At 28.3% G+C, this 24665-nt stretch overlaps 3 protein-coding genes across 3 annotated transcripts; all 3 read right to left on the bottom strand.

Annotated features, from left to right (window-relative positions):
* Positions 1–28: 28 nt before the first annotated feature.
* F4813DRAFT_399711 (uncharacterized protein) lies at positions 29–1675 on the bottom strand. The gene has a single exon (XM_049248197.1). It carries the CDS (start codon positions 1241–1243, stop codon positions 179–181), a length of 1065 nt encoding a protein of 354 aa, XP_049095588.1. The 5' UTR covers positions 1244–1675; the 3' UTR covers positions 29–178.
* Positions 1676–1776: 101 nt separating this feature from the next.
* F4813DRAFT_373953 (cytochrome P450) lies at positions 1777–3985 on the bottom strand. The gene is made up of 3 exons (XM_049244874.1): positions 3600–3985; positions 3336–3533; positions 1777–3278 (listed from the first exon to the last, which is right to left on the bottom strand). The coding sequence occupies exons 1-3, from the start codon at positions 3843–3845 to the stop codon at positions 2148–2150; spliced, it is 1575 nt and encodes a 524-aa protein (XP_049095587.1). The 5' UTR covers positions 3846–3985; the 3' UTR covers positions 1777–2147.
* A 10098-nt stretch (positions 3986–14083) lies between these two features.
* F4813DRAFT_383154 (uncharacterized protein) lies at positions 14084–15775 on the bottom strand (the record flags this gene model as incomplete). Its single annotated transcript, XM_049245908.1, has 1 exon — positions 14084–15775. The coding sequence occupies one exon, from the start codon at positions 15773–15775 to the stop codon at positions 14084–14086; it is 1692 nt and encodes a 563-aa protein (XP_049095586.1).
* Between the last annotated feature and the right edge of the window lie 8890 nt (positions 15776–24665).

The following is a 24665-nucleotide window of genomic DNA, read 5'->3' as shown; positions in this document are numbered from 1 at the left end:
TAAATAAATTCTAGATAATTATCATTACCTATGTACCTAACCTAGATAGTATCCTTCTTTGTACAAGCATTTCTTCCTTCAACCATAATCATATTAACATAATAATATTCAACACCCTCCGCCAATGATATAAGCCGCTGTGTCATACATAATACTTCCATCCCCATCATCCCTACTACTACCTCTTCACCCTCTCCCTACCAATCCACCCCAAAAACAGCGGCACATCCTTCCAAATGACCCCCGGCGCCGCCACATTCTGCACCCAAGCCGGCAGCACGCCTCCCGCATCACTCGCCGTCGCCATCAGCCACTCCACCCTCTTACCCCCATCCCCATCCGCTATCCTCCGGATCCTCTCCACGCTCACATAACTAGCAATCTGCGCCCCCTTTTCCCTCGCCAGTTTACTCGCCTCCGACGTCCCAAAATCCGGTATGGGAATGCTTACCACTAGAAACTCATCATCATCATCTTCTTCTTCTTCTCCTTCTGAGGAAGAGGTGGTGGTAGAACTAGCAGTTGCAGCAGTCATCTGCAGCACGGGAAACGTCCGATCCTTCAACACCGGCTTCCCGATGCGATGCCGCATCTCCTCCACAATCAGCCCGAACCGTCTCCACGTCTGCCCTCCCTCCCTAGCCTCCGCGCCTCCGCAGTCCCACGCCAAAGCCTGATGCGCATCCACGCACGCCGGCGTGAACGCGCGCTCCGACTCGGCATGCTCGTCGCGGAAGCTGCGCACGAATTCCCCCCAGCACGCCGTTCCCCTCTCCGGCCTATCCTCGTGGACGCTGCGGCGGCAGCACCAAGTTTCCGGCCTAACTCCCCCCCTCCCCTTCCCCTTCCCCTTCTCCGTACTCCCCCCCACCTTCTCCGTACTCCCCCCCACCTTCTCCGTACTCCCCCCCACCTTCTCCGTACTCCCCCCCACCTTCTCCGTACTCCCCCCCACCTTCTCCAGCTCAGCAGCCGGGACCACGCGTTCCAAGACGTCGACTTTCGCCGCCGAGTCCGCATGCGCGTGGCTCCCCTTCGCCTTCCAGACCCTGGGGTCCGCAGCGCCGTTTGCCGCCTTCGGCGCCGCCGAGTCGATGAACGGGACGGCTTCCCGCAGGATCGCCAAGAGGAAGGGCGCCAGCTCGTCAGGCGACGCGGTAGCCGCGGGGAGTTGCTCGGCGCGGAGACCCCATAGGCGGACGAGGGGTCCTGGCGCGGTTGACGACGACGACGACGATGACATTGAGGTTTTGGCGTAATTAGGTAATAAGTGAACTTGTAAAGAAACGAAGGTAAGATACCTGAACTACCTGTTCAATGAACGTGAATTGTAGTGAAGTATTCCTCTAGTCCCGCGTGAACGCTAGTAATGAGATGAACTTAATATTAATATATTGATAAGAATGTTATGTTATGTTATGTTTCAATAGCTACGGCATATGTTGGAAGAAAAGAAAAGCGCAATGTAGGTAATAACTAGGATAATCGTTTCAAGGGGCCCATGTTTCGATCTGGCACAAGTACATACATAGCCCGAGCTGGAAATAATACGGAAACGAAAAAGATGAAAAGAAACAACAATTAGTTGACCTAGTTACAAGCAAAGCAAACTGCCTAATGCAATAAGTTTAAATATATCCAAGAATTACTATTTGGGGTATAATTTACAATTTATTATGTATGTTAGTCAATGTTTGGAAGAAACCATCTCCAACACAATAAGTTGTGTTACTCGAGCTTTAAGCTAACTGCGTCATCCGTATGCGGGGGGACAGGGACAGACAAGCTTTTGTTCCATGAACGCGGGTTCTCAGGTACCAGCGGTGCTTCCCGTCCCGATCTGTCCTCCCTTGTTATAAGACGTTGAAGAATATCTGCAAAGTAATACGGTAAGGATATGATTAATCCGGGAAATTTGCACCAACACTCCAACAAGGGTTTATGATTTCATAAAACGTATGTTATGCTCATATCTGATTATTACTATTATTCTAGCTATTTGATGTCTTTCTTTCATCTCATGCCCTTCTTGGGCTATCTCGGATCGTGGTCGTCATCCAGTTAAAAGGCTGTATGTACAGGACTCTAGGTGTTTAGGGGTATTTACTACAACTCGTTTCCTACTTCCCGATTCTAAACCTTCCCCTTCAAGCATTTCGCTTCTCCCAGAAGATATTAGCCGGCTCGATTGGCCGCGAGAATAACGAAGCGTAATCAGTTCCAACAACCTTGTCGCTTCCGTCGACGTTCCTGAACTTGAACAGACGAACGAGCTCGGCTGTGATCGTCTGTAGCTGGACGTTGGCAAACTGCTCGCCGATGCAACGATGCCTTCCAGCACCGAACGGGAGGTATGGTGAATTGGCACCCTTGCTAACAAGTCCGTATCCGTAATCCATCTTCTCATCGTCTACCTCGTTGCGGATTGTTGGTGCGATAGGCGAATCCTTGCTCCATCGTGTAGGCTCCCATCGGTCTGGGTCGGGGAAGAAAGCAGGGTCCGTAGCTGATACGCCGCCGGCGGAAAGTAGGGTATGGCTGGTAGGGATGACAAATTTAGTTCCGGGGACTGGCATGGGGGACTTTACAGCGCGCAGAATAGAGTGGATAGGCGCATGGAGTCTTAGGGTTTCCTTGACGATTGCCTGGTTCAGTGGGAGTTTCGCGAGATCCTCATATGTCAGCGGTGGTAGATCAGCACCGAGAGCCTCAACCTGTTCGCGGTACAAAGCTTCCATGATATCCGGGCGCGAAGCGAGACGTAGCATCATCCAAGAGCTTGTAGAAGACGAAGAATGCTGACCAGCCATAAGCAACGCAATCAACATGTGTGCGATCTCGTGGTCGGGAACCGGTCTGCCATCCTTGTAACTCGAGTTCATCAAATGCCACATCATATCCTGCGCATCGCTCTTGCCAGCTGCCCTGCGTTCCTTGATGGTATCCATGTAGATCTTAGAGATGGTCCTCTGGGCGTTGTCGCGTCTCTTATTCCAGGGTAAGGGAGCCCAGTGAAGCATGAAGTTGATAGGGGTGAATCCCATATCCAGGTCATGGTACAAGGAAGCCAGCGACTCGTCGAACTTGTTTCGGATCTCGCTGCCTTGAAGAGAGTGAGATGCGGTAAAGATGGTAATCTCGGCCATGTTCTTAGGGATGTTGACTACGCCCGATTTGCCCTTGAAATCAGGGCATCGCTTGACGTAGCTTTGTACCTCGTCGGCGATGATAGTGACGTACGACTGGAAGGCGGAAGTGGTGAGAGCGACTTTCATGAACTATTCCCCACTCGTGTTAGTAAGAATTTCAACCCATAGAAACGTTTGGTAGTTTACCTTCTTCTGCTCCATGAGCTTTGAGTTAGGGCAATCATAAACGACATCTTTTCCGAAGACGGGGGTAGTAAGGACGGTGTAGATGTCCTCAGCGCAAACATCCTTAACCTTTCCATTTAGGATGAAGTCGTTTCCGGCGGGACCAAGGTAAACAGTTGTCTTTTTTCCGAGGAGAATAAAGGTGAAGATGTCACCATACTATCGCGTCTGTTAATATGCCAACTGACTCGCGGTGTGCATAGGGGAGTATTGGAGGAAACGTACCTTGGCTCGATTTTCTTTAAAGAACCGAGGAGGGTCCATGCCATAGGTGATGGTACTCCCAATTAAGGGGAACCAGTGGAAAACGACCGGTGGCTCATTAGGATTTCTGAAGAGAATCTGTTGTAAAACGTTGAGGAAAACAGAGAAGAACAGAACGCCAGCGGCGACAACGCCAACTTGCGACGGTGTCGACAGTTGCGACATGTATTGGGACACAGGTCCCTGAATATCTTCTATAAGCCCCATTGCTAGAAACGCGCGCGACTGACTCGGTCGACTGCACTCTTAGCTTGTAGACTGTTGGAAGCTGGAATAAATATTAGATAGGGAACATAGGAGGAAGTTTAATAAATACAAAAATTGAGGGTCAAGGTACAGACCCTTTTGGTAAAAGATGGGAAGAGATTGGCCAATCGATAGGGGGTTAGACATCGGACCATGCATGTCCCATTTCAAGCTAATGCAGAGGTACGACGATACTTCGTATTCGCATTCGTGCTAAACTTAATTTCACGTACACGTGTAGATTTTTGCTTAGGTGAATACTCTGCATAAAAGGATTGCAAAGATTGCAAAGATTGGCTTGTGAATGGTCCATCTGCTAAATCTATTGCCAAATAAGGATATTGGAATATCGGAATATCGGACATCACAGACCTTACACCGCCACCGCTACGGAAACTACGCCAGCTTCGCAATTACCTACCTACCTATGAGCCGCTGGGTCGCGGATGGTTGGTAAACCTACTGATAGTGCGTACGATCAGTCTATAGAGCATGACAATGATACGATTTAGCATTAGAGTCGACTCGATTTGACTCGATATGGCTTGGCGAGCTTATTTCAACAAAAATTGTTCAACCCCTATTTATTAGAGATTGTTAGATCGTAAACATTTATAGGTAATATCTAGGAGCGATCATTCTCCTAACCTATGTAGTAGCTTGATAGGTTTAGGTAGGTACATATGCAGCACGTCATGATACCTTTTTATTTTGCAGTACGCATAGACAAACAACAATCCTTATTCTATGTACCTATGTAGCAGGGTCTGTTATCGATTGTCAGGGTTTTATCTTATCGGGGATTAAAGAGCAGATGTCACATGACCTAAGGTCATTGGACCCACTTAGTGTATACATAAGTATACACATCTTATAGATATTAGATATTTTTCCTAAATATTTTACAATATAATAATAATAAGGGATAATATAATATATTATTATAATTAGTAGCTTTATTATTTTTTTTATTTTTATTAGCATAAAATTATATAATTTAAAACGGAAAAATTAAATTAAATTAAATTATTAATTAAATTATTTATTAAATTTATTTGTTTAAATTATTATTTGCTAAATAATTTCTAAACTTAAACTATTATTTACTTAATAATTTTTACTATTTTAATTGTTTATTTTATAAACATTTATTTAATTAATTAATTATATTTTATAATTTTAATAATATTATATATTAAATATTAATAATTTATATAATATTTATATTAAATATATAATTATTAATTTATTAATTATTTTAATTTTTTTAAATTAATTACTTTTATATTTTAAAAATTTAAGAAAGAGATATTATTTTTATTTAATTGGTTTTTTCCTTAATAAATTTATTTTTTATTTACAAAGTATTAAATAACATTATTTATTTAATTAAATAGGTAGAATCTATTTGATTATTACGTGTTTTTTTTCGACGTTGGAGAAAAAAATATATAGAAATATAGTTTTAACTTATTTATCGATTAAATAACAATTTTTTAGTATTAGTATTTTTTACCAAACCAATTATTTCTATTTTATTAAGAAGATTATTTATTAACTTATTAAATTTTTTACTATTTTATAATAATCTTTAAGTTCTTTAAGATTTTGTTTTATAAACCTTAAAATAATTAAAATAATTTAACTGTTTGGAAAATTAAATTAATGTTAATTGGATATTTAATAATAATTTTATATTATTTATGGGATAACTTTATAAAATTAAATTATAATTTTTATTATTAAGGATTTTAAATATTTTTATATAAAGAGTTTCTTTTTTTACATTTATTTAATTTAATTTTGTTAAGATTGGAAAAATAGTTATTTAATTATAAATTAATTTATAATTTATATAATTATTAATAGTATTAAATAATAATAACGTTTTAATTAATTTTCTTAATAATTAACTATTTTTTAATTAAAATTATTTTGATTTTAATATTTTTTTATAATAATTTTTATAATAGATTTATTTATTTAAACCTTTATTTATTTTAATAATTAAAATGTTAATTTTAATATTAATAATAGTTTAGGTTATAATAGTAATGGATAAGGTAATGGAGATTTTTTTAAAGTTAAAGACGTTGGATATTTTAATTTCAACCTTAAAGATATAAAGAATTTAGGTTTTTTTATTATAGGTAAGTATATTATTTATATAAATGTTTATATTTTTATAAATTATTTATTAAAATTAATAATTTTTTATAATAATATTAAAATTAAATAAATCTAAATAATGTATTTATAAGATGCGGTATAAAAATAATTAATAATTAAATTAATAAATTTTAAAAAATAAATCTTATAAATAAAAGATGTTATTTTTATTATTTAAGTTTTAATTGTAAAATTTAAAAAATAAAATATTTAAATAATATTAGATTTATAAAAATATAAGTTTATTATATTTAATTTTTATAAAAATAAAAGTTTTTAAGTTTTTATTTATGGTATTATTTAAGATGTTAAAGATTGTAACCTTTTTTTATTTAATTAATTATTTAATATCTTTAATATCTTTAATTTTTATATATAATTATAGTTTTAAAGATTTAGTTTAAATATTATATTTAATTAATTTTTAGCTTATTTAAATAATTGTAAACCTGTTTTATAAAATTTTACCTTAATAATGTATTTTATTATCCTTAAAGATTATAAAGATTATAAAAAGTATAAATAAATAAATTATCTTATTTCTATATTTTAATTTATATATTATGGTAAGTATTTTTATAATAATTCCAAAAATAAAACTATTAATAAATATTTATTATAATAGTATTAAAATTATTGTAAAAGTTGAAATAACTACTACCGTAATTAATAAAATAATAAAAAATAATATAGCAATTATAATTATAAAAATTATAATAATTATAATTTTTAATAGAATTAATAATATAGTTAAATTTAATAATAAAGATATTTTAACCAAAGATATCTTAATAATTAATTATTATAATAATAAGTATTAAATTAGTAAATTTTAAATAATTAATAATAAAATTAAAATTAATAGAATTAATAAAATTAACGCAATTATGTAAATTAATAAGGCAATTATTATAATAATTATTATTTATATTAATAATAGTTTTAATAAAAAGTTTATATAATAAACCTTAACTATTTTTTAAATGATTATTACTTAAATTACGAAAATTATAATTTATTAAAGTTTAATTATCCCGAAAAATTAAAACTTAAATTTAAACCTTTTAAACCTTTAAAATAAACTTTTTAGATAATAAATCTTAAACCATTTAATAATTTTATAATAGAAGATTTTAACTATATTCCAAACCTAATCTTATTATTTAAATTAATTTTTCTAAATTTTACACCTTTATTAATAATAAAAAAACTTAATAATATTATTAATTTTAATATAATTTACTTAACGCCAATTAAATTTAAATATAATTTTTATAGTTAAATATTAACCACACATAATAAATTATTTTAATATTTTTAAAAACGTTATTTAAAATAAATAAATAATTTGTTAAAAAATTTATATTTATTATTATTATATTATAAAAACGTCGTTAATATGATTATAAATATTTTATTTATAATTTTTAAAATTAATTATATAAATAATAAAATAAATATTAACATTATCTTTATCAATTTAAATATAATAAATCTTTAGGTTACTTTAAAAGAAATAATTAAATTTAAAATCTTTATTTTATAGTTTTTTATAAACTTTTACCTAAATTATAGTATAGGTTTTATTTATAAAACTAAAACTTATTTTAAATTTTATATTATAATAAATTTTATTATAAAGTACAAAAAGAAGATTTATATAAACATTAAATATTTAAAATCTTTAATAAATAAAAATTAAATTAAAAAATATTATTTTAAAATAAAAATTAAAACCTATATAATATTAATATTAATTTAAAGAATTATTAAATATTAAATTTTTTTATTAAAATATATTATTTTTTATTTTTATTTTAAAGGTTATTAAAATAAAAAATTTATTATTATTTTATTTATATATAAAATTATATTAATTAATGATTTATAAGCTTATATATTATGTAGCGTAAACATCTTAAATATTAAATAGATAAATATTATATTATTAAAAAAATTAGTAATTATTTAATTTTATAAAATTGTAATCTTTTTATTATTTATTTTAAACCTGATTATATAATTAGTTAAAATAATAATAATTAACTAAATTATTATTTTTGTATAATATTACTATTATTTAAAAATTACTTATACCGTATTATTTAAATAAAACTTTATATTTAAACCATATTCGGATAACATCTTTATTTACGCTATATTATTAAATGATAAAATGAATAAAGTTATTATTTACAATAATTTAAACTTTAACATAATCATTTTTAAAAATAGTTTAATAAATTATTTTAAACTTTTAAAATAAAGATATTAAAAATAATAAATTAAAAATAATTACGTATTATATTTAGTATTACGTAAACCGTTTAAGAAAAAAATTAAATTTTAAATTTTTGATTCCGTAAGCAATTTTATTACTTTTAAGATAAACCAATCTCGTAAACATCTTATCGGCGTAATAATTTATAATAATCTTAAAAACTTTTATATTTTTAAAAAGTTTAACGCATTAATTATATAATTTTAAAATATTTTTATTAATAAAAATTTTATAAATATTATAAAAAATAAATTTTTTTATTTTAATTTAAAATTTAAATAAGAAAAATTCCTCTTTAAAAAGATTTATTTATACCTTATTAATATAGAAAATTAAACTATTATTAATAAAATTATTAAGAAATTGATTTTTTAAAAATATATTATCCGCATTAAAATACTTATATTATTTTTAATACTTATATTTATTATTTAAAAATTAATTAATAGTCTTAACGGTGTTATTAAAAAGATTAAATGATTATTAATATAAAAATCTTTAATAATATAAATTTTAATAACGTTTACCTTATAAAATTTTAAAAAATTATATTTTAAAAAATATATTTTAAAACCTTTATAATAATAATAGATATATTAACCTTTTATTACTAATGATATATTTACCTTTTTATATAATAAATTATTAGTAGGTATGTATGTAAATAGGAATAATAATAATAACGATAAAGTAATAGTAAGTAAATTAATGATGTTAAGATTAATATATTAAGATGTTTAAAGAGGGAAGAATTTATTTGAGGTTAATTAGGTATAACATATTCTTATATTCCAATAATAATAAATATCCGATTTTTTTATTTAATAAAATTAGGTATCTTATCTTTTCCTTCCTTATCGGTAATAAAGACACCTTATTATCAGTAAGGTGCCTTTATGTTAATGTTATATAATTATTATAAACGTTTACGATTATTATTGTTAAAAGATAATTTATATTTTATTATTTAATTATAAAATATAAAAATAGTAATATATATGTTTAATATTAAATAAATATATTATTTAAAAATATTAATATAATAAATTATTATTATAATAATATTATTATTATTTTAAAGATTTTAAAAAATTATATTAAAGATTTAATATTGATATTTATATTTTTTTGTACAAAAAACGTTTTAATTAGCTTAATAAAAATATTTATTAATTTTCCTAATATTATTATTTTAAAAAAATTTATTAATTTTTTTAAATTATTAATAATAAAAAAAAGATTTATTACAATTTTAAAAATTATATTTTTTATATTTTTTAAAAACCTTAAAATATTTATTAATTTTATAAATTATATAAAAAATAACGTCCTTTATTTTATAAAATTAATAAAGTTATTAAAGAAACAAAAGATTATATTTATTTATTTTAATTTACGAAAGGGATTTATAAAATAAAAATAAAAGCGATAAATTAATAACGTTTTAATAAATACGCTATTTAAAACCGAAAGATTATTTTTTAAAGGTTTAAAAAATGCTTTTATTAAATATATAATATTATATTTTTACAATTTTAAATAACCCTTTTATATTAACTTTAATATATTATATAAAGATATTAATATATTTATTTATTATATTAATAATAAAAATTTACTTTTTTTAATAAAAAATAATAAATTATTTATATATATATTATAAACCGTTATTTAATTTATAATCTTCTTATTTAAAATATTATTATTAGCGGAATAATAATATTGGTTAACGGAGATGGAAGTTCTTAAATTTGTTTGGATAATAAAAAAGATTTGTTATTATATTAATATTGCTTAGGTAAGATTGTATATATTTATAAATTATAAAACTATATTGGGATTAATAAAATATAATAATTTTATTAATTTTATAATAATGAGTAATAAAAATCTTTATTTAATATAAGTAATAAAATATATTAATAAATTTAATTTTATAATATTTTATAAACTTAAAAATTTTTATATTATTTTAAATGTATTATTGCGCCTACTTATTATAAATTTAAATATTCTTAATAATAATATTAAAGGCTTTAATATTTTTTTAAACAATAGAGATAAATATTGGGAATTTTTTTTAAACGAAGTATTTGTGATATATAAAGATGTATTTTCCGCAATACGATTAACTGCAAGGTATATAGAAAATAATCTCTTAATAAATTTAATATTTTAAAGAATAGTCTTAATATAAATCCACCCCGAATTTAAAATAAAATTATAATTTGGATATTTTATAAACCTTAAATAGAAAAGTATTTTTAACATTATTAAGGGAAATAAACGTTTCGAAAATAACACCATAATTCTCTTTTTTCATTTTAACAATAAATTATTATAAAAATTATTAAATATATATAATAGATTTTATATCTTAAAAACATATTACCTTAAAATCTTTGAAATATTATACAATTAAAATTATCTTAATTATAATAAAATTAATAAATAATTTATATATTTTATTATCAATTATAAAGAATTTAAAAGATATATAAAATTTTATTTAAAATATTTAATTATAAAACTTAGAAATTATTTATTTTATAATTTTTTATAATTAATTATTAACTTATCTTATTTATTTTATATAATTATTATTAATATTACCTTTAATTTATTAAAAATTAAAAATAACGAAAATATCTTTAATATTATAATTAATAAATTCTTAAAGGCCATTATTATTTTACTAAAACAATATAATTGGTTAATGCTTAATTAAACTAACATTTATTATAATATTTTGTTAATAAGTAATTAAGAAATTCCAAAAGTTATAATATTTAATAAAAATCTAAAATTTCTATTTAAATTTTAAAAATAATTTTAAAATTATATTAAAACAAAATTATTATACGTTATTATATATTACTTATAAATTAACAAATAAACAAAACAATTTATTTTATAAATTAAATTAACCTTTTATTACTATTTTAATAATTTTAAAAATAATTTATAATAAAAAAGTTATATCTTACATTTATAATACAAAATTAATTTAATACAATTATTATTTATTTAATATAACCTTTTAAAAACTATTTATAAATTTATTCTTAACGCCATCCTTTAATTTTTACACATTTTAAACTATTAAAACTTAATATTACAATTGTGTATTAAAATTTATAACGTAATTACAACTATAATAATAATTATTAAAAAATATTACAATTTACGATATAAATTTATATTTTTTAAAAAAAATAATTACGTTTTATTTTATTTTTATAAAAGATATAATATTTCTATAACAATTATATTAAAAAAGAAATTTAGTTAATAATATATTAAATTATTTTATATTTTAAACCAAATTAATTATTTAGCGTATAAATTTGATTTTTTATAATATTTTAAGATTTACAATATTATATTTATCAATTATTTCAAATTAACTTTTTTAATAAATATATTTAAAAAACAATTATTATAATTTAATTAAGTAACTTTAAAGATTTATTAAAAATAAATTATTAAAAAACGAGATAATAAATATTTTATAAAATATATTAAATTAGGAAATAAATATATAAAATAATTATTAAAAAGAGAATTAAGCGATAATAAAAATAAGTTCTTAGTAGATTTTATTATATGAAAAAGTTAAAATTAAATTATATTGTAAATATCTCTTTTATTTTATTTGTTTTGATAATGAAGGTATTGTTTTTTTATTTGTTTTAGGGGTATTGTCACATGACTTAAGGTTATTGGACCTACTTAGTGTATATATAAGTATATACATTTTATAGATATTAGATATTCCTCCTAGATATTTCACAATACAATAATAATAAGGGATAATATGATACACCATTACAGCAGAGTTCCGGATTTGATTTTCAACCTTATGGCTCGATGAGGATTAGCACAAATCATGGACCAAGGATCTGAACGAACTTGGCTGTTTAGTCCGTCTGATAAGATAAAATTATTGATATCAAATTAAAGCAAGATAATTTTTTGTATAGATCACGCATGAGAGACATGAATATATTATATCGAATATTTATCTAGGCACATGAGCTGCTATGAGCTGCTATGCCGAGTATTGTCACGATAACTCAAGCATGATGTCTTATATTCTGCATTACCGTATCCAAAGCAGAATTATAAAGTCGTACAAATTTGTACTACAGAACTCCGTAGGCTAGAAGCACATGGCAGTAAAGCAATAGGACAATAGAATAGCCCATCACTCACTTATAAACGTAGTAGAAATATCAAATACGCCTGCTACACCCCCAAACCACAACCCTCTTCTTCCTCACCCCGCGTGCTTAGCACACGACAGCAACGAAAAAAAGAAAAAAGAAAAAAAAAGCCTGTCAGACGTCCACCACCGCCCACCCCGACCACGCGCCCAAAGGGGCAAGACCGTAGACTCGGGGTCGAGATCATCACCACTCTCTATACAGCCACCACCTCTCGCGAGGAACAGCCGCCACCTTCGCAGGCAGACCGAGAGTAAAGGAGCAAGCAAGACCACGCACACGAAGCCCTAGGCCAGTTGCTCCCACCCAATAATAACAAAACAAAATAAAGGGAATCTTCACTCCGGGGCGGCGCGGATACCGTTCATCAACCAGGGCGGGATCTGCAGCTCCTGCAGGGAACACAGAGCGGGCCGGATACTATAGAAATGATTCTCTGAAGTACTGTGTATCGCGAGAAAGAAAGGTTAGTTAGATTGCTTAGGCAAGGGAGAAAAAGGGAGAAAAAGGGAGAAAAAGGGAGAAAAGGGGAGAAGAGGGGAGACTGACTTGTCGACATGAAGAAGAAAGGAAAAGGAAAAAAAAAAAAATCTCGGAAAGGCGACTGGATGGCGCAGTTATTTATGCTTGTGGTTGCGGCCTAACGATGGGCGGTGTGTGGTTCTGCCGCAGGTGAAGTTTGCTGCGCTACCTAGGTAGTCACTAGGTGATGAGGTTTGTTTGCTCGGGACCTATGTATGGAGTCACGGTGTAAGGCGTGCTGTCTGATGAGCCGTTGTGTTTTTCGACACTGTAACTTCTTGTTCTTATGAGGTGGGTATGTACAACGAATTCTCTACATAATGATACACTCCCCTCCTTAAACACCGTAGTGGTGATGGTTCCAAGTCTACACCTGATCCAACGTCTTGATCTTTCAAGTTGTGGGAATTGTTTTCCCCCCTTGATAAACAGACCTTATCTACATGTAATCAAAGACGTTATAACTAGAGATTTTTAGGTTAATAGTTATCATGAAGGTGTTTTCTAGACCTCATAGTATAAGACCTCGAGTAACCTCTAACAAGTCTAACTAGAGGTAATAAACATAACTGTTGTAAGACCTATTCGCATATAGATCCCCGCGTTTCACTACAAGGACAAACACTCGCCGTCAGCCATAATACTATAACAGAACCTATAAATGAAATAGTATTGATGCCAATCTGGCCATAAAGGGTCCTACACCCTTTCCTTTCCTTTCCTTCCTATCCCTTCCACCTTGCGGTAAGGAAACAAGCTCTACTCTTTACTCTCTACTCTAATATGATGTAACTATTTAATTTTCCATATGCTTTACCGAAATATCATCGGTTATGTTTTCCACCCCCCCAACAACAATAAAGTCACCTATCTTCTACCCCCTTTAAACTCCGAATGGCTATGCTAAATGCTGGATATCTTAATTTTATGCCGGCCTTCTGCTCGCGGAGAAGAAAATCAAATGTCTAAAGGGAAAAAAAAAACGCCGAGCCGAAAGTCTTTCATAATGTTAATGCAGTCCACTGATAATCCCCGTCGATATTGACCCATTTCCCTTCTCCCATTGCCTTTTCCCAGCCCATGATCACAGCTAGTAATCGGCATCCCATTGCGCTGATAGTGCAAATAACAGCATCGCTAGCTTGGCCCAAGACAGCTAGGTCCATCGCGTAGGCCCGTCCCATTAGCCCTCTAAGCCGCATGGTCTCCGCCGACGGTTTAGGCGCTGTCTGTGATTTGCCTGCCAAATTGGCGTTGTTTACCGTGGTGTGGCCTAGGTGCCAGAACATGCTCGCGAAGAATCCGCCCTCCCAGCCGAAAGTCTCGTCTACGAACTTGTGCATCACCGACTTATCTGGGTTAATCTTTTGGATGTGTTGCTTGCTGGCAAGCTTGATTTGCTCTTGTGCTCTCAGAGAGCCTGAGAACTCTTCTGTTTCGTAGACGTCGGGATCGTCCGACGCAATGATAGAGAACGAGTGCTGTTTTGTTATCGGGTCTTCACCTCTAAGGAGAGCACTGGAATTGTGGTACTCTTCGACGAGCTCCTTGTATTTTAACGTATAGAGATTTAGAGGGATGTACGCGCCATTATACTGGTACTCGTATGGGTGCAAATCGCCATGTCGAATATGAACACCGATAATCATGCCGTCGTTGTAGCTTCCCTCTCTAACTTTTACCATTGTCCTCAGCTCCCTAACGCGACGGTCTACGTAGGGTTGATCATCGTCATTTAGACGGAATAGAGCCTCGTATCCAACTCGAGCAAGGTCGTATATCGGCCGTTCTCGATCGACGTTGCTTCGACGGAGATTTTCGTACTCGGAATTAAAGCTCTTGCCAAAAGTCTCAGACGCAGTGGCCGTTGATACGATCAGGTGTCGCGCGCTGTGGGGACACGGCAGCATCTCGTGGCGCGGCGGCGCGCTGCAGTCAGGCGCCGGTGGCGCCTTGAAGATAGTAGTATAATCGCCATACGCCCACCGCGAATCATCAATAAAAAAAGCTCGCCTTTCCTTCTGGGCCAGACCATACGCCATCCATAACATCATCAAAGTAGGACCTAGTCCAGCATCGGCCGACTCGAGAACGAATGTTAAAGACGTCTTGCAAGTGCTCTTATCCACTAGTCCGTCCGCCGTGTCCCCTACTAAATGACCATCTTGAGCCTGCGCCGTCACTTTCCATGCTTTCCCCACTCCCGGTAGGAGTCCTCGTTTTTCGGCGTCACCAACATCGACAAAGTAGGGATCCTCGTAGTAGTAATCTACCTGAACCTCTTGAGAAGGCTTTGTGTGACCGTGTAGCTCTCTGACGTGGGTTGCCACTTCTTGGCATTTGATGCAGATATCCGAGTACTCTTTAGTGGTCAAGGGGAAGTTATATGTAGGTGGTATGGATACTGTCCACTTGGATCTGCCTTTCTTGTCCGTAACAGCGATGGGCGTGGGGAACTCAGGCAAGTCATACTGGCCAACCATTTCATACTCTTCATGATTGTCCAAAGCCCATCCAGCAACAGGTACTAGTACTTGCTTCTTTACAAGAGCCCTCACAACAAAAGAGACCAGCGCTAAACCAAGGATCCATGCGGCAACTCGGAGAACTCGACTCGGTCTCGGTCCGGCAGCTGATTTCCGTGGTCGGTGTACCAGAGCTGGCAAGCCGGGGGAAGGAGGCGGGGAGAACATTAGATGGTTAAAGCTAAAGCGCGACGACGTTGCGGATAGTGGTGCCTTTTCATGTTGATAGGATGCGCCCCTACGTAAGTTGAGTCGGGGAGTAGAGACAATCATCTTGGCATGGGTGCTCTGGGATAAGTCCAGAGTCGGCGGCATCGTATAAGGGGGTTAGTGACCTCGGTGAGGACCTCACTACATACAGGGACAACCTGGGGAGTGGGACGGAAACTCGGGATGTGGCGTCCGGATATTACAGCTCGTAAGCATATAAGGAGTGACGGCGAGCTGAGCTGAGCTGCAAGGCGCTGCAGCAGCGGAAGAAGGCGGGGAATAAGATATGAAAATGAATGAATGACCGGATGATTTATGGTTTAGAGGCGGTGATTACCCTTTAGAGCCAGGCATCAGGCATACGGTATGTGTGGTAGTATCTCGTCTACATCTGTAGTGTATCGAGGAATATGTATCAAGCAAGGTTACCAGCTTAACTACCGAAGATGGTGAACTTCGAGTCGCAAAAGTGAGGGAACTCCGGGTGGTGGCCGAGGCTTGTGCGACGCGGTACTTGTATGCCTAATGTCTTCGACACTCGAGGTGATCGTGCCTAGAAAAAGTAGGTGATCAGTCCTGCGCCGCGCGCGACGATTTACCTAGTCCAACTATTTCCCCCCTTCTCGGCACTAGATCGTAGCTGGCAAGACAGTCCTCCGTGGCTTAGGTGTGCTGTGTGTGGTATCCCAGGGAATGGGGACAAATGGGGGTTAGAGAGGATCCAATATAATTTGGCCACTAGTTAGGTTAATACTTTCTTTACTTTCTTTTTCCTTCCGGGTGGTGAGACGACGATCACAGGCCAACGACCCAATAATGTGGAGGGCCGCGAGGCTTAAGGATAAGTACCGAGAATAGACACCCAGCAGCCCCAAAACGTTCCAGTAAGGAGCTGCTATCTGGGAGAGGCCAGAACGGTCACAAGACCGAGGACTATCGAAGCCGCGGTGTAAGACGGAGAATATCCCGTATATCAAGAGAGCTTTCGGCACTACCTACCGAAAAGCCTAGAGAAGGGAGAGAAGACGTGCCGAAGCACCTGAATCAAAGAAGACGAGAATACCCCAGTGTAAAATAGAAAAGAAAAGGGTATGACACAATCGCGGTTACGCAGGGCTAGCGGGATGATGTCAGACAAGAGAAAAGGAAACGAAGGAGAGACTCAGATCATATGCCTACATACAAGGACCTGTTTTCCCTCTCTGAGGAAGATCGACCTACCGCAATTTTAGGAATTCCTAAGCTCCATCGGCCCTGTTATGGGTTCGCAAGGGGTTGGAGCGGAATTCGAGCTGGATTCTGTAATTGCCCAAACGGCTTAATGAAAAAAAAAAAGGATGAGAACAAACAGACGAGGGTGGATGTGTTTTTAATCTGGTCCAGCTAATCTGATCCAACTCCCACGATTGTTGGTGAACCACGGGATAGGTAATTAGGCAAACGGTATAAGAAAAACCAAACCCCAAACCCCCAAAGTGCCTTACTATTACATATTAGACAGTGACTACCTACCTTCGTTTAATTCTATTCTAGTTGGACAAATATGGCAACTCGTGGGTTCCGATATACCAAAACTGTAAACTGTACTGCTACTAGTTGCATAGTAAACGGATTGTCGTTCCTGCGAAGAAAAAAAAAATTTAAGCTTTGCAAGTGCAGCCGAACTTGTACCCTTTAAGCAGTTACCAAAGCAGGCCTAGCACGAGTGTAGCTCGAGCAGCCAATCGAAACACGGTTAGCCTCGAGCTGCACCTTGAGGAACACCAACGTCAGTCTTTTTTTTTTTCTGCCCTTCCTGCCCTTCCCCCCCCACTACCTACGTAGGATCCCCACAACGGGCGTACCCCAATCCTCGGGTGACACGGTGCCCATCATATTTACGACGTAGGCTATGGAAGGCCATATCGAATGATTGGACGCAGCTTAGGTACCTACATAGTGTCACACAACTAATACATACTGAATAGGCATTATATGAAGTCTAATTTATCATATTTCTAATGATTTTATTAATTAAGGTAAAATTGTGGAAACGTGTATTATACCGCTATTTTATATAAAACTAAAGATTTTTAAATTATTTAATATAATTAATTAATTTAATATATTTTTTTAAATATAATCGATAAATTAATTTAATTTAAAATATCTTAATATTCTTTTATTATTTAAATTATTAATAATTTAATTTTAACTTAAAAAAAGCCTTTAATCATTTTTAATTATTATTAATATACATTTCTTACTTTATAACTATTTTATTATTTAATTTTTATAACCGCTTTATTTATAAAAAGTCCTTAATATTTATTAAAATTAATTAAATTTTAAATTATTTATATAAATTTTTTATAAAGATTTTAATAAATCCATTTACAATTATATCCTTTAAAATAATGTAATTTACTTTAATATAACTTTATTAAACCTTTTAATGTAATTAATAATTATATATATTTATATATTTTAATTTAATTTTTAATTTTTTAATATTTTTATTAATTAACTTAATTATTTATTTATTATTATAATTAATTTTAATAATAAATTAATTTAAATTAATCTTAAAAGTATAAATTAACTTTATAATAAACATAACCTTTTTTATTATTTATAATAAAGTTAATAATTTAATTTTTATAATAAATATAATTATTATATTTTATTTATTAACCTTTTAATTTATTATATTTTTAAATAACCTTATTACATATATTTAAAAACTTTTTTAATTATAAATATTATTAACAAATAAAATATTACTTGTAATTTTAAAAATATTACCCTTTTTTAATTATAATATATATTTTTATGTATATTTAAAGTATAAAATTATTTAATTTAATGTATTATAATACTTTAAATTAAAGTTATAATTAAATCGTAAAAGTTATAAAATTATGAAAATTATATTTAAATGTGTAATTATTATAATATATAAAATAAATCTTATACGTTATTAATAATAATAAATATTTTTAAATAAAATTATTCTTTTATAAAAAAATAATTCTTTTTTAATTATTAAAATGTTTAAGATTTAATTTAAATATTTTATAAAATTAATTATTTTATTAATATATATAAATTAATTTAATTAAATAAATTGTTTTTTTCAATTTTTTATTATTTTAATATTTAAAAATTATTATAAATTATTACCTTTAATAAATTAATAATGTTATTTAAGGTTTTTAATAAAATATATTATTTTTTTTTAATTTTAAAGTATATTATAATAATATTATTAATATAAATAAATAATAAAATTTTTTTTTTTAATAAATACATAAGGTTTTTTAAAAATAAACTTAAAATCTAAAGTTTTTAAAATCTTAATTAATTCTTTTTATTATAATAAAAAAAATTTTCGTAATTTATATAATATTTTAAATAACTTAAAAATATTACTTTTTTTTTAATAACTTAATAACATCTTTATAAATATATTTCTTTTAAATTTTATATTTATAAATATATTTATAATATTATATTAAATTAATTTAAAATTAAATTTTGTAATTATTATTATTAAGGTTTTAAAAGATTTTTTAATTAACATTAAAACGTATATCTCTTTGGTTTTTAAGGTTTATTAATTCTTTTAAATTATTAATTTTGTTTTAATTTTTTATAAATAATTATATTTATTAATTTTATATATATATATTTATATATAATTAAAAACTTACTTTTTAAAGTATTTAAAATTAAATTATAAAATATTTTTTTAAATTTTTATTTAATAATAACTTTTTAAATATATTTTTTTAACCTTTTTAAATAACGTCTTATAAAAGTGATTTTTAATGTTACCATATCTTTTAAAAAGTTTCGGGAAATCCTTTTAATATATTTTTTCAAATTTATTTATTTATTAAAAGTTAATTTTAATATATATCGTTAAGATAATTGGATTATATTAAAGAAATTTATGGAATAACCTTATTTCTCCTATTTTATCAATTGTTTACCTTTAATAAATCTTTACTTAACTTTTTAATTTACTTACATTAAATATAACTTATTAAATTTTAACTTATAAATATCTTTTATTAAGTAAAACATTAAAATAATCTAACGTTTTAAAATATATTATAATTATAAATAAAATTATTAATAATAATAGATTTAAGATTAATATAAAAGCAAATTTAATATTTATATAAAAATAATCAATTTTTATTATAATATTTATTACCTTAAATTTATTTAATATATTATTTGTTAATAATGTTAAATTTAATTTTAATATATTTATATTTTTAATATATTTAAATCTATTATTTACTACATTATTATTAATAACTTAAATAATAATTAATTAAAAATCTTAAATAAATTAAAATATATAATTATATTTTTCAACACTTATATATAATAAATCATTACGTAATCTTTTTTTAACTTTATAAAATTCTTATTAAATAATTTATCTTTATTAAAAATCACATTATAAATTTTTATTACTTTATTTATATATAAATTCCAAATCTTATATATATTAATTGATATATAATCCATTAAAAAACTTATCCAAACCTTTAAATTTAATTAACGTTTTTTATTAATTTTTTTAAAACATTTATTGTTAATATATAAACCTTATAATTATATACTTATAAATAAATTTATTAAAACTTCTTTTCTTAAATTATAATACCATTATTTACCGTTATAAATATATAAAAATAATTATATAAAAATTATTAATTATATTTATATTATAATATATAATTATATAAATATATCGTAACCTTATATATTTTTAACTATAATAAATACAATAACTTCGCACTCACCTTTATAACTTTAACTTTATCTTTAATTACACCCTTTAAACACTTAACAACATCATTTTATATTTATATATAATTAATTAAAAGTTTTAACCTTATATAAAAACTTTTAAAATAATCTTTTATTATTAACTTTATTTAAATAATCTTATAATTTAATTTTTAAACCTATAAAATAACATTATATTAATACTTTAATAATTTAATAAAATCTTTTAAAACCGTAATTATCATTTTTAATTTTCAATTATATTAATCCATTTATTAATAATTAATATAAAATTTATAATCCCATAACTATTTACCTTTATTAAATAAAAATTAAAAGTTAACCTTATATTAAAAAACTTATCAATATAACATAACATATGCTTTACTTAATATTTTATTTTAAATATACCACATACCTTACATTTAACCATTATAAATCCTTTAATTCTTACCTTTTCACTAACATTAATTAAATATTTTAAAACTTAAAATTTTAAATACCTTAATCTTAAATATTAATAAAAAACAATTACAATATTTAAAATTTTTATAAACTTTAAATTTAAAATATTATAATAAATATAAAAAATAACCTTTAAAATTTTATAAAAAATATCTTCAAATATAAATTAATTATAATAATTAATAAATTTAATTATAATAATATTATTTAATTATTTTAAATAAATAAAATTATTACATATATTTTATTAATAACTTTACCTTTATAATTACTTTAAAAATATAAAATTATAAATAAAATTTTTATAATAAACCATATTTACCAACCTTATCTTAATAAATCCTTTTAAATATTAAATACAAATATTTACCTCCTTATAATTTATAACTTTAACTTTATTATTACTTATTATAATATAATTGTTTAATAATACTACCTTAAAATTAATAAATTAAAATATTTTATTAAATATATAAATAATAATCCTTAAATTTAATATTACCAAATTCTTTAACAAATATTAAATAACATTAAAAATAACAATATAAATTAATACCATAAAAATTATACCTTTTTCCATAATAATTATATATTTATTTAATTAACTATTTTTATTCTTTACTTTTTAAACCTTTACTTCCTTTTTTAAAATTTTTATCTTAATTATTAAATCAAAATTAATTTTTAAAATTAACTTTATTAAAATAATATTTATTTTTTTAAATTTAAAATATTTAAACCTTTTATCCTTAAATATATAAAAATAATTTTTAACATTATAAAAACTTTAACAAATTTTACATTTAACATTATAATTATAACTTTAATATTTATAAAATTAATTTAAATTAATATTAACTTTTTTATATTTATTAAAACTACCTTACCACCTTTTAAAAGTCCTTATAAACTATAATAATTTCTTTTAACAATTAAATTTACTTTTTTAATTAATATTTTCACTTTTATCAATACCATAAATCAACTTAAAAACACTTTTAATTACTTTTCTTTTTCCTTTAACACTTTTAAAAACCTATATATACCTTTATAATATTATAATTATTTTTTAAAATATTAAAATCCTATTATATATCTTTTTATAAAAAATAATATTTTAAATAATTACTTAATTTATTAATATAAATTTTAAAACTAACATTAATACATAAAACCACTTTTAAAAATCTTTAATAATAATTAACCTTAAACATTTAACCTTAATAAAAATAATAAATCAATTAATTATTTAAACCTTTTAACTTTTAAATACTTTTATAAATAATACTATAATTTTTACATAATTATTTCAAATTTTATACTTTAACATATATATATTTAAATAACTTTTTAAAATATTATACATATTTTAAATTATATACTTAAATCATTATATAATTTTAAAATAAAATTTTAATATAATTTAAATAATTAATTATTTTAATTTAATAATCTTTTTTTTATTAATTATATTTATTTTTAATACGTATATACACGTTTAATTCTTTTAAATAAAGCTTTTATAAAACCTTAATCATTTTTTACATTATTTAAAAAAAAAACCTAATTATTTAAAGTTAATATTATTAATAATTAATCCTTTAATAAAATTTTCGCTTTTATTATTACTTTTAAATAAAATTTAAATAAATTAAATAATCTTTTATAATTTTAAATTTAAAGCATTTAAGAAAAAAACTTAAATTAAACTTTAAATTCCTTATATATATTAATATTATTAAAATTTATCCACTTTTAAAACTAATAACTTTAAATAAATAATATAAACATTTCACTTCACATATTTTAATCATTAAAATATTTAAATTTAAAACTTAATAATAATATAATAAAATTTATAATAAAATAAATAAATAAATAATAATTTATTTAAAATTTATTTTAACGCATATATATTATATTAAACAAGACTTAAACGTTTTAACCTTAAATCAAACCTTATTAAACTTAATATTAAAGACTTTTAAATGATGAAATTAATGATAAAAAGGAATGACTTGTATTAAAAGTGGATGATACTATGTAAAATAGGTGTGTGTGACCATAAATAATACTTATATTAAAAATATAATCACATGATTAAGGTTAAGGTCACTTAATACACCAGCACCAATTTAATATTATATAATATTAATTAAGATTTTATTTTTAAAACTTATATAATTTAAACATATAAAACTCTTAATTATCACACAATTAATACATATTAAATAAGCATTATATAAGGTTTAATTCATCATATTTTTAATAATCTCATTAATTAAGGTAAAATCGTGGGAACACATGTTACACCGCTATTTTACATGAGATTAGGGATTTTCAGGTCACCTGACATGGCTGACTAATCTGACACATAGCTCGAGAGGATCGCCATTTGAAACCCCTGAACTTCTGAAACAGCACTAAAGGGCTGGCTGCGAAAGAGCCCATTTCCTCATTGGTTTTTCCCGACTCGTTCTTTTTTCTTTTTTGCTGGTGTCCGAGGGAGCTTGAAATGTGGCTCGTTAAGGGAAGACGGATGGTCCCTGGAATTAAGAAGTACCTATCTAGTTTTTCCTATTTCGAGACTCGACGTACAAACGCTTGCAATCCCGTTTGTCTTTTTAACAAACCTCGGATGATCGGAATTCTCGGATGCCCTATAGACGACTTCCAAATTTGGTATTTCCGTTGGTCGTCGCGACGGCATTCCGGTAAATGGATTTACCTACATACACCAATTATGGTAGTATGGTAATTTTGCTTCTCTTTCACCGGCTACCGACGATCTTGTCAGACATTCTGCCGCAATAGTCAATCGGAGTGTCCTGTCAGCCGGGCTAAGGCTTTTCCCCAGCTTGTTTTTGCTTATTGGCGTCCCCCCATATGTATCTAAGGCAGGTGCAGGCGCCAGTATATGCAGGATGAAGATTACTAACGAGACGCTTAGGTTAGATAGTTAGACTAAGGCGTTCTGTATTCGCCGAGCGAGTTCCCCCGTTCCTTGCAGGGATGTGGCACAGCAGCTACGAATCTACGATAGTAAATATCGATTTCTGTTGTTGCTGTCGTGCTTTTCTTTTCTGTGCCTGTGCCGTCCGGCTCTCTGTGAAGCTACGATATCTCACTTTAATAAACCCTTAACCTAGTAATCTATATTTCCAGCGCTCTATTTATTCGTAACACCCCGTCCTTCCAACGGAGCAAAGCAGCCGTCTTGTTTCCAGATATTTAGATGGATAGACGATGGATAGACGATGGATAGACGATGGAAAGACTTTGCCCGGATCAATTTTGTAACCGGGTAATGAACAGCAGATGTTAGATACATACTACTGATAACTTCACGAAATTACGAAGAGACATAGCCTATGTTATTTAAAAATAGCATCATGGATCCTTCACCCGTACCTAACCACCGCCCCCCTTCAATGATATCCTTCCTCTTCCTATAACTAAGCCCGGCCGTTCATAACACTATCGTCAACCATCCCCAAATCCGATACCATGCCGTGAAAACTACCATATTAAATTGCGTTTCAACTTTACTACACGACATGCTAAGCCCATGGGCCACGGCCCAACATCCCAATGC

Source organism: Daldinia decipiens (assembly GCF_022478715.1).
Source record: "Daldinia decipiens strain CBS 113046 unplaced genomic scaffold F4813scaffold_45, whole genome shotgun sequence".
Lineage (NCBI taxonomy): Eukaryota > Fungi > Ascomycota > Sordariomycetes > Xylariales > Hypoxylaceae > Daldinia > Daldinia decipiens.
Note: the sequence above shows the minus strand (reverse complement) of the source record. Positions and strands in the feature narration are given on the sequence as shown.